Below are 12,514 nucleotides of genomic sequence, written 5' to 3'. Positions count from 1 at the left end.
AACACAAGGTGAAAGATAACCAATTATTCGAACCCCACATAACCAGCAGGGACTGAGAGAGACCACATGTGCTTCCAAATGATAAGCAGATTCTGCTGCAAATATTAAAGCCATCGTTTTCCCACATTTTGTAATGTCATATTCAAGGACAAGAGAATAGGAATGCGGTTCCTATAATTAGAAAAAAATCCATCATTATCTGTGAAACGCATTTCAAATAACAGTAAACCAACTCGAGATGTCGTCCGTAAAAATTTCCAATGCATGACTTCAATTTTACCTCTTTGAACCCTTTTTGGAAATAAATAAGTCCCAAATATATAATTGTTTCGGGGCAAATCTTTATTAATGATCGTCATCTTTATAGTTCTGTATATGTGGTACAGTCCTCGACAGATGTTTCTTACATCAAGGAGGACTGTTGTATGAAATTTAAATTGCTATGAATTCATCATCTTCGGGTATCTATATATTATCACTTCACCTGCAAATACAAAACATAAAGTAAATAAATATTACATGTCTTTCAATTACCAAATTACACTTTCTCACAGTAAAATCCTACCATAATTCACAACTTTTTCCTTGATATTGTTTTGCAAAGTTTCATTGATAACAAGTTTTTTTCACATTCAAATAGACCGGTCATTTCAAACGATTGGTTTGATTTACTAATTCTGCAGCGACCTCTTAGTCTTAAATGGACGACTTTCACATTTTAAAAATACCTTAATAGTAATAGCTAGGGTTAAACCTTACATATTTTCTATCATGGAGACTAGGACGGATGTATCTCACACCATATTATTCATCAGTGTTACAATATGCATTACGGAACAGATGTTATTTTTTTTTCTTCAAACGGATACATACCTAGTATTTTGATCCTTTTCCGTAACCATAACCGCCTCCAATACCGGCAACTCCAACTGATACTGGTCCGTATCCGGCTCCGACTGAAACTGGTCCATATCCACTTCCGCCACCTCCTAGAAGGACTGCAGAACCAAGTCCGGATCCGTACCCAGAGCCATATCCAGAACCGTATCCACCACTGACAAGAACTGGTGCTGGGCCGTATCCGCCTTTACCGACTGGTCCATATCCAGCGCCGGATACACCTCCTAGAACAGCTACAGATCCAACACCGGATCCGAGCCCATAACCACCATATCCACTACCGCCACCTCCTAGAAGGACTGCAGATCCAAGTCCGGATCCATATCCAGAGCCATATCCTGAACCGTATCCACCACTGACAACAACTGGTGCTGGTCCATATCCGCCTTTGCCGACTGGTCCATATCCGGCACCGGATACACCTCCGAGAACAGCTACAGATCCGACACCGGATCCGAGTCCGTAACCACCATATCCACTACCGCCACCTCCTAGAAGGACTGCAGATCCAAGTCCGGATCCGTACCCAGAGCCATACCCAGATCCGTATCCACCACTGACAACAACTGGTGCTGGTCCGTATCCGCCTTTTCCTACTGGTCCATATCCAGCGCCAGATACACCTCCTAGAACAGCCAAAGATCCAACACCGGATCCTAGTCCAGATCCACCATATCCACCTCCAACAGCTCCTAGAAGTAATCCAGATCCAACTACTGATCCATACCCAGAGCCGTATCCACTTCCATATCCATATGAGTCTTTACCAGAGCAGTAGGCAGAACTGAAGACAGTCAACAAAACGATGGCGAAAGTGAAATACATTTTGGTTGATTTGTTCTGTAAAGAAAGCAGAGGAAGACATCATTTATAAATGTTGCAATAAAATTTCACAACACATTATTGGCTGACAATTAAGTGTACACATACTTCAGCATAGGAATGCATGTATACTCAGTTACTCAAAAGTCAATAACTTGGCTTAGAATTAGCTTTCAAGAACTGTAAATACCCTTTTATTGGTGATATGAATCAATTGTGTTTATATATTAATGTTTTTTTTTTATGTTTCATGTTAATCTGATGTTCAGCAGCTGTCGTTTGTTGATGTGGTTGATGTGGTTCATAAGTGTTTCTCGTTTTTTCATATAAAATAGCCAGTTGGATTTTTAGTTTGAATGATTTTACACAAGTCGTTTCAGGGCCCTTTATAGCTTGCTGTCCTGTGTTAGCCAATACTCCAACTGAATGTAACTGTTTGCTTTTACTATGTACACTATCACCACTGTTCCAACATAAGAGCTGGGAATGGTGTTTGAGGACCCAGCACCTGTTTAACAAGCCAAATTCTATATAAGCTCGAATAAAGTCAGTCGCCTGATTTTTAAGTGGTTGTTGTTGTCCATGTCTATCATATTTGCGTTTTTGTAAATTCGTTTGTTATAAATGTGGCCTTTTTTTCTTCTTTGGATTGTTAACATTTCTCAAGGGGAGTCTGTTTACAGCTGATTTACGTTTATTGTTTTTGTTCTCGCTAAAGGTCGAACAATAAATTACTATTGATGATATCTTATTGGAAATCTCATTAACAGTTATACATGTACCATACTTTTTATATTATTTATAACGGTAAAGAAATATTAAATGCAATAGTTATGCTCAAATCGACACGGCTCCGTTTTTGAATGAATTTTTAATAAGATAAAATATTCTTTGAAACCTTACGATCTATAACATGTGAAGTTGAATAAAATAGAAAATGCCTTATTCGCCCATTCTTCCCCGGCCCTTTTTAAAAATGAATCTCTGTACTGTTTTTAAAGGTCCGGGTAATCATACTGTTTAAGTAAAACAAAGCACCCAAATTCATGTGAAAGATGTGCACAAAATATTTTTTTTTTTTATAAAAAAGTATTATTTTTTTTATATATATGCACCAACTAATAATGGCATGGCACACGAGCTATTATGGAAAATATAGACGACTGACTAGAATACCAATTTTGAAGTAATTTAAAAAAGAAATTGTTTCTCTAATAAAAATGTTTGATAGATTATCGATTAACCGTAGATTGAAATGATACGTATAAACACAAAAGATACAAAGTCAAGCAGATTTTACATAATATTTCAAATAAACAGCAGATTTTTTTGGTTAGACATCAGAAATCTTACCTTAAGATAGGAGCTGGATATAACCTATGCTGACTCTGTAAACTGTTCCAGCTTTTATACTAAAAGAAGACCGATTACATAACACATAGGTCGATCCATTTATAATCATGCATCATAATTGCATCACCTTTGACTATTGTTGTCATTCAGATGATCAATTATCTACATTTAATAATTTCATAAAATAATTCGAAAGAAACCATAATGTAACAATAAATTTGTCTGTTGCATCATTCATATTTGTATGAACTTCTAATTTGCATGAATTTTTGAAAAAATAAAAATACTTTAGGCAAATGATTAAGAAACATTACAGTTAAGTTTAGTTTAGCTTATATGACATTGTGATAAAAATCAGGAAATGGACATTGTAACATTAAATTTTTTTTCTGTGTGTGTTACATTTCGGTGTTGTGTCTTTGTTGTGTCGTAGTTCTCTTATACCTGATACGTTTCCCCCAGTTTAAGTTTGTAACCCTGATTTATTTTTTTCTCTATCAATTTATGAATTTTGTACAGCGGTATACTACTGTTGCCTTTATTAAAAAGATAATGCATGGATCACAGGAGACGAATAATAACGATCAAAATAAGTGTAGTGGGTGGTCGGTCCAGCAAAATATATACAGAGAGCTATCATGAGACGAATAATAACAATAAGGGTAGCGGGTGGTCGGTCCAGCGAAATAGATACAGAGAGCTATCAGGAGACGAATAATAACAATAAGGGTAGCGGGTGGTCGGTCCAGCAAAATATATACAGAGAGCTATCAGGAGACGAATAATAACAATAAAGGAAGCGGGTGGTCGGTCCAGCGAAATATATACAGAGAGCTAACAGGAGACGAATAATAACGATAAGGGTAGCGGGTGGTCGGTCCAGCGATATACAGAGAGCTATGAGGAGACGAATAATAACGATAAGGGTAGCGGGTGGTTGGTCCTGCAATATAGATACAGAAAGCTATCAGGAGACGAACAATAACAATAAGGGTAGCGGGTGGTCGGTCTAGCAATATAGATACAGAAAGCTATCAGGAGACGAATAATTACAATAAGGGTAGCGGGTTGTCGGTCCAGCGAAATAGATACAGAAAGCTATCATGAGACGAATAATAACAATAAGGGTAGCGGGTTGTCGGTCCAGCGAAAAAAATACAGAGAGCTAACAGGAGACGAATAGTATCAATAAGTGTAGCGGGTGGTCGTTCCAGCGAAATAGATACAGAAAGTATCAGTAGACGAATATTAACAATAAGGGTAGCTGGTGGTCGGTCCAGCCATATAGATACAGAAAGCTATCAGGAGACAAAGAATAACGATTAGGGTAGCTGGTGGTCGGTCCAGCGAAATAGATACAGAGAGCTATCTGGAGACGAAACATTACGATTAGGGTAGCGGGTGGTTTGTCCAGCAATATAAATACAGAAAGCAATCAGGAGACGAAGAATTACGATTGGGGTAGCGGGTGGTCTGTCCAGCAATATAGATACAGAAAGCTATCAGGAGACGAAGAATAACGATTAGGGTAGCGGGTGGTCTGTCCAGCAAAATAGATACAGAAAGCTAGCAGGACACGAAGGATAACGATTAGGGTAGCGGGTGGTCGGTCCAGCGACATAAATGAAGAGAGCAGTAAAGTTTTACATGCGTTTTAAGAAATATAAATTTAAAGGGTAAGCAGATCCTGCACCACATGCGGCACCCGTCGTGTTGCTTATGTGAATACAAATCCGGTAAATAGTCTAATTCGGTAGGTCAAATTCATGAAAGGGAAGGGTATTGTAGTTGTGACGTATGGAACATATCCGATATCATTTGTGAAACGGTTATTCCATAACGGTTAACCAATTCGTGATGGCGTCCGTAAAATTTTCGAAGGGATGATTTCAACTTCACCATTTGGAACTCTTGGTTTAATAGCTTCTTTGTGAGCAGTGACCCTCTATCAAGACAATCATGATAGGAAATGCAAGCACGGGAATATCGTATCAATTGGGAGATATATACCCCGTATGCAGTAGCTGCTGGAATGTTGGTACTTAGAAATGGAAAGTTCACAATTGGAAAGCTGAACTCATCTCTTTTGTCGTAAAGTGTTGTCTTCAACCGACCCTCATTGTTAATTTCTAGATGTAAGTCAAGATATGAAGCCGACGTAACTGTATCTGTAGTATCATTTATCTCCAATTCGTTGGGATAGATGCGATCCACATAGTCACCAAATTTTGATTTGTTTAGTGAAAGAACGTCATCTTTATAGCGGAAAGTAGAGTTAAAGGATATTGCTAACTTCTTATCTTTCTTCCTAAGAAGTTCCTGCATGAAGTCAGCCTCATAATAATAAAGAAACAAGTCAGCAAGTAGAGGGGCACAGTTTGTTCCCATTGGGATGTCGACAGTCTGTTGAAAAACACGTCCTCCGAACATAACAAATATGTTGTCAATCAAGAAATCAAGCATCTTGAAAAGATCGGTTTCAGAGAATTTTTTGAAATAACATGTCATAGATTTTTTTATGCACTAATGTGTTTTTTCATGAACAATCTAACCAAATTAAGTCAATTTCCAACGCCTCACAGCTTGAAAAATAGCACGGTCACCCATACTTTTCTTTATATTTTTGAAATAAAGCATAGTAAAATCTTCATTTTTGCAAATTATAAGGAAATTCTGTCTCAAAAAATATATACTTATGATCTACCTTAAACCTGTTTTTTAAGCTAGTGAAACAAATTTGAGTGACAGTCGCATAAAACACCATTATATTTACAACGATGAAGAAATAATACAAACAAAAATAATAGGTAACAGCTTCAAGAATAGGGGTACAACAATCTACATTGTTTTATAATCTTAATCACTATACAAAAGATCAAAGATTACAACAAAGATCAACAAAGGGCATATAGACAAAGCGGAATAGTAAAAAAAAAGATAGAAATACAAAAAGTACAATGAAACAATGACGGAATGTATAAGTATCAAACTACGTCAATTGCATATTGCCAAAAAAAAACTTAATAGTAAAAGTAATATTTTTCAAAGATAAATATAAGAATACAATAACACGTTATTAGGATGACAAACAACGTCAATACTCAGAGTCTTTACTTCAAGACCATCGTGTATTATTTGTGAAGTTGATACAAAATGTTTATTAGCAAGATAAGCTGTTGGTTTGCCATAGAAACCTATTTAGAATGGAATAAGCGCATTTGATAGATCTGAATGATTGTTGAAATAATGAAAATGACTACAAAATGTATTTCAAAATCTCGTACAGATAAAACTGACAGATGAAAATGACTTTTTTAAACGAAAAAATCGTTTACTAGTGACTAAGGTGAAGATAACATTGACCATCAACAAAACACGTTGTTTCTGTTTTGTTTGATTGTTGACCTTTAATTTGATTAGAATGAATAAAAAAAATACTATTTAAAAATCGAAAAGGCCTTTCATCTGCAAATCATTAGCTCACATAATACGGAAATCACACGATTGAGAAAGACATATCATTTATATCTCATTTGTGTATTCGCAATCTCCCTACCGAATTAGACTATTTACCGGATTTGTTATCTCATAAGCAACACGACGGGTGCCACATGTGGAGCTGAATATGCTTATCCTTCCGAGCACCTGAGATCACCCCTAGTTTTTGGTGGGGTTCATGTTGTTTATTCTTTAGTTTTCTATTTTGTGTCACGTGTACTATTTTTTTTCTGCTTTTCATTTTCATTTTTTAGCCATGACGTTGTCAGTTTATTTTCGATTTATGAGTTTGACTGTCCCTCTAGTATCTTTCGTTCCTCTTTCAAGGCGTTTTTTTTTTACATTACATAGATTATATGGTTCCCAGAAAAATTCAAAGAGCTAAGTAAGTTCTAATCATCTAACTCCTTTATTGATCAACATTTTTTTTACAATTTTCCCAAATACTGTTTGAGTAATAATTTTTATATATATATTAATTAAAAAAAAAATACTTGATTAGATTATTGCCAGCTTACATAATAATAAGAACATGTAGGAAATGAGCTGTTTTACACTTTAATAAAATATATATATATATATATATCAATTGTGGTAACAAAAATATTCTTATATCCACGATATCCAACGAGTACTCGATAAGTAAATGTTCGCCGAGTGGACATCACTAGTACAAATACATCAGTACATTTTTGTGATTATGAAGGATTTGCATCGTATTTATTCGGCCTGTAATATTGAGGTATACCAGTTTAAATAATCTCTAATATTTTTCATTTGTTTTACCATGTTAACCATGTTAACCGTAATCGTTACATTTTAACAGGTCGTTATTTCTAGTTTGAAAAATAACCCTTATCATGTAAAATTACAATTTATATACATGATTGATTTTTACGATACAGGAAAACAATGAATGTACTTTTTTTTAGAAACCGTATATTTCATAATCTTTTTACATCTATGAAACGATTGATTAAACTTCTATAATATTTGTATGTGCATTTTACGATTTTGAACAAAGTAATGAATTATAACAATACATCAAAAGTTTTGAAATGTGTTTGGAACACAGAAATGTGTCAAACTGGTAATAAATCTGTCGTCGTTAATCAAAAATATATACCATATTAACACTCGTTATATATGATGATGTACTGAAGATATATTGTAGTCAGTAGGTAAGGGATGATAAAAAAACATCTTCTACAATTTACTAATATCACGTTCGGTTCATGCACATTGTATAGTGAAAGTGTTAAAGAAGGTCATTAAACTTAGTGATTTTAAGTACATAAAGTACATATAAATGCATCACTTTATTCATTCAACAATTTTTTGACAAAGCTTTCATGTGACGGGACATCTTGTTGGTTTTCCATAGATAAAAATATTAATATATGAAATTTAAACCATTTGATCATTTTCATTTCTTTGGTTCATTGTAAATAAAATTTTTAGGAGAGTGGTAATGGTAAAAAATACTGATGTTTGTAAAACATAAATGAATTAAAATAAAATCAAGAAATATTATAATAATTATTATTATTGTATAGCGATATAATATTTCCCACAGAAAGTAACCAAAAGATCGCGTGCAATAAATATTAATATTGCACTGTCTAGTGAAATAAATCTTCAAATTTCATGACGTCATCAACGACAAAATCTTAGTTTAAACCAATTTTTACTTAAAATATTATATTGCTATACGATAAGGGTTATTGCATGAAAATTAGCTCGTGCAATATAAAATTCTACTCGGGACAATATTCCCTAATAGCGATATAATAGTAACCTTAGCCGTATTTGGCACAACCTTTTTGGAATTTTGGGTCCTCAATGCTCTTCAGCTTTGTATTTGTTTGGCTTTACAACTATTTTGATCTGAGCGTCACTGATAAGTCTTATGTAGACGAAACGCGCGTCTGGCGTATTAAATTATAATCCTGGTAACTTTGATACTTATTTACACCACTGAGTCGATGCCAATGCTGGTGGACGTTTCGTCCCCGAGGGTATCACCGGCCCAGTAGTCACCACTTCGTTGTTGACATGAATATCAATTATGTGGTCATTTTTTATAAATTTCCTGTTACAAAACTTTAAATTTTTCGAAAAACTAAGGATTTTCTTATCCCAGGAATAGATTACCTCAGCCGTATTTGGCACAACCTTTTTGGAATTTTGGGTCCTCAATGCTCTTCAACTTTATATTTGTTTGGCTTTACAACTATTTTGATCTGAGCGTCACTGATGAGTCTTATGTAGACGAAACGCGCGTCTGGCGTATTAAATTATATATTATATTCATTAGACATGTATACAGTTAACTAAACTATGCTTGATTTCTTCCCCTGAAGCGTTGTGACGTCATTTATAATGTAAGCGGTAGTGGCGCAAAGCTTAAATTCAACCGGATTTTTTGGTTTTAATTTTCCTCGGAGTTCAGTAGTTTTGTAATTTTAATTTTGACTTAAATTGAAAAGCAAAGATATTTATTGTTTTATAAAACAAAGATAGAAAAAAAAAGTTTTTTAACAAATATTGTTTTTCTGGAGCCGCCGGTTGATTTACATGATATGGCTACTGGAATGAACGACGGGGAACTCGACTGGTACTGGAAAACGTTGGTATTTTGATTTTTGTCGGTGTTGAAGTATTGCCTTGCATCATACAAACGGTGGTCCCCATATGTAGACGACTTCTATTTCCTGTCAGTTCATGACTATGAGTGACCATAATTTATTTTTACACCAGTCAACATTTAAAATAATTGAACGTAAAAGTAAAATCAGAACTCCAAGGAAATTTCTAATCGATAAGTCCCAATTCAAATTGCAAATCAAAAGCTCAAACACATTTAACGAATGAATAACAACTGACATTTTCCTGACTCTGACTTAGTACAGGCATTTCTTTATGAAGAAAATGGTAGATTGGACCTGTTTCTATAGCTAGCGATACCTCTAACTTGTATGACAGTCGCACAAATTATATTATATTGGCAACGATGTGAACAAAAAAGCCATGCAGTATAGGTAAAAAATGTAAAAAAAAAAAATAGAGGTACAGACGTTAAATTTTGTTTTAATATTATTAAGAATAAAAATAAGCAAATGTATAACAAAGAAGTGCAAAAAGGCAAATAATATATAGTCCTTAAATACATGATATAATTCGGATTAAAAATATAAAAACATTATATTAGAAAACAAATAGATAAATAAAATGTTTGATCATCCGGAGCAAATTAATATTATAACGAACGATTTAGTGTGTGCTAATCTGGTAGGATCATTAGATAAAACTAGTTGTTGGCATGATCCGGGCTATGATATTCTCTTATATTTATTGATGGTATGATACCTAACCCCTAACGGGCGGGATTATCCTTGATTTTCATATGATGAAGACAAAACCTTTTAACAGTTTAATTAAGGTCTGGAGCTAACATGGCATTAACTGCTGGATGTAAGATGTAAATGTACGTATCACTGTTTTTTTGCTTAGTTTCTTTTGTTACCAATACTGCACCACCTCGGACTTCTTTCAAACTAAGTTTTACTGTGCGTATTGGTGTGTGTTTCTTTATTTTACATTGGTCAGAAGTATAGGGTAGGGTTGAAATCTCATTAAACATGTTTATAACTGCAGCATTTTTGCACCTGTCCCAAGTCAGAAGCATCTGGCCTTTGTTAGTGTTAGTTTACTACATTTTAAAAGTTTAGTTATTTTTTTATGTTTTGGAGTTTAGTATGACGTTCATTTTCACTAGTATCTTTTTTTCTATTTTTTTTAGGTGCCAGCTGAAGCCCGTCTCCGGATAAAGGATTTTCTGGCTGTTGTAAGACCAATTAGTGACCTTAAGCTGTTTGGGTTGAAGTCTCTATTTACTCAATTGTTTGTTATATGATAATCTGCTCAATCATTGTTTGTGTCTTCGTTTTAGACCACGATTGCTTGATTGGCTTTCCTGGTGGTTTGTAAGCCTTTTACTTTTGTCCAGAGATGTGAATATCGTTTTTCAAAAGATGATTATTTGTTGAAGATCTGTTAGACATGCCAAGGTCTATGGACGAGACTTGTTGAAGATCTGTAAGAAAATTGTCAATGAAATTGGACGAGATTGGTTACCAAAACAGAAACAATTGTAACAAAATTACCCTCTGTCACAACAATGGTGAAGCATGAGGTTTATATATAAAAATTTAAATAGCACCGGATTGCCTTTAACATTAAAATTTTGATAGCAAAGTTGAAAATCAGTAAGTCAACTGTCAGAGTATTTGGACGGGATGCCAAGGTTTTTGGACGAGATGCACTACTTACAAAGCACTTAGGTGATCCATTTAAAAAAAAGAATAAAAAAAAGAGGTATCATAATTACTTATTTTTGTGAATGGTAATTTAGCGTTTAATTTGTCATCTTGATGACATGCACTTTCATCTCCTACATTGTAAATGTAATGTTACTAAGCAATATTGAATAAATATACTATATGTAATAGTCACAATGTCAACGCTGCAAAAATAACAAAATTGGCATGTTATGAGAGTGTGATACTTTTAAAGTAAACGTAAAAATAATTTGAAAAATCATTAAATAAAATAAATAAGCATGTTGTATCTTTCATATTTGTACGAAATTCTATTTTGCCTGTGTTTAAAACAAATGTTTATTTGATCGTGCAGATCAATCGCATTTTGTCTGCCTCTTAAAGATAATAAAAATAAAATCTTCAAAATTCTTGTTTTTCCACATATTATGTATAATTTATATTACTGCAAGTCGGCAGATTTAGATCAAAAGTAAGATAGTCGTGAACTATAACAAACATATTAAGATGAATCATTAATCTAAGTAAAAGAGCAATATCGAAAAGGAATAGGTTTGACCTCTGTTTTTTGGTACGGGGGAAAAAATAATAACACAAATAAAGAATTAAATTTTAAACGGAAATAGATAACAAAATCATAACTCAAACACATCAAACGAATGGATAACAACGTTAACTATGACTTGGTACAGGCATTTACATATGTAAAACATGGGGATTAAACCAGGTTTATAGCTAGCTAAACCTCTCATTTGCATTACAGTCGCATAAAATGTCATTATATTGGCAAAGATACGTTAACTATAAGAACAGAGATACTAGGTAAAAATGTCACAAAATAGGGGTACAGACTCTTACAATATGTTGAAACGCCAAGACCATCTTGTATTATTTATGAATTTGATATGAAATGAGTATCAACAAGATACACTATTGGTCGGCGTTGTGAAAGGTTACTGTATCTCCATAGCTAGAGTATTTTGTTTTCGGTTTATAAAAAATCTGAATTGTATTTATTCAGCCTGTGATATTGTGCTTTAACAATCTATTTAACTTCTAATATTTTACATTTACCTCAATTATTTTTTAATTCGTTTTGTACTGCAAGGGGTTAACAGAAGTCGTTAGATTTCACAAGTTCATTATCTCTAGCTTGAACAACAACCTTAATCATATAAAATTACAGTTTATATGCATGATTAATTTGAAGGGATCGGAAAACAATAAAATAGATATAGGAAGATGTGGTGTGAGTGCCAATGAGACAACTCTCCATCCAAATAACAATTTAAAAATTAAACCATTATAGGTTAAAGTACGGCCTTCAACACGGAGCCTTGGCTCACACCGAACAACAAGCTATAAAGGGCCCCAAAATTACTAGTGTAAAACCATTCAAACGGGAAAACCAACGGTCTAATCTATATAAACAAAACGAGAAACGAGAAACACGTATATATTACATAAACAAACGACAACTACTGTACATCAGATTCCTGACTTAGGACAGGTGCAAACATTTGCAGCGGGATTAAACGTTTTAATGGGCCCAAACCTTCTCCCTTTTTCTGAAACAATAGCATAACATCACAACATATAAA

The 12,514-nt window shown here is 34.0% G+C and overlaps 1 protein-coding gene across 1 annotated transcript; it reads right to left on the bottom strand.

The window, feature by feature from the left end:
* Positions 1-319: 319 nt before the first annotated feature.
* Positions 320-3,097, bottom strand: LOC134693045 (uncharacterized). The gene is made up of 3 exons (XM_063553747.1): positions 3,076-3,097; positions 874-1,740; positions 320-484 (listed from the first exon to the last, which is right to left on the bottom strand). Exon 2 carries the CDS (start codon positions 1,723-1,725, stop codon positions 874-876), a length of 852 nt encoding a protein of 283 aa, XP_063409817.1. The 5' UTR covers positions 1,726-1,740; positions 3,076-3,097; the 3' UTR covers positions 320-484.
* Positions 3,098-12,514: the final 9,417 nt, after the last annotated feature.

This window comes from Mytilus trossulus, chromosome 12 (genome assembly GCF_036588685.1).
Source record: "Mytilus trossulus isolate FHL-02 chromosome 12, PNRI_Mtr1.1.1.hap1, whole genome shotgun sequence".
Taxonomy (NCBI): domain Eukaryota; kingdom Metazoa; phylum Mollusca; class Bivalvia; order Mytilida; family Mytilidae; genus Mytilus; species Mytilus trossulus.
This window is presented reverse-complemented; position numbering and strand designations above follow the sequence as displayed.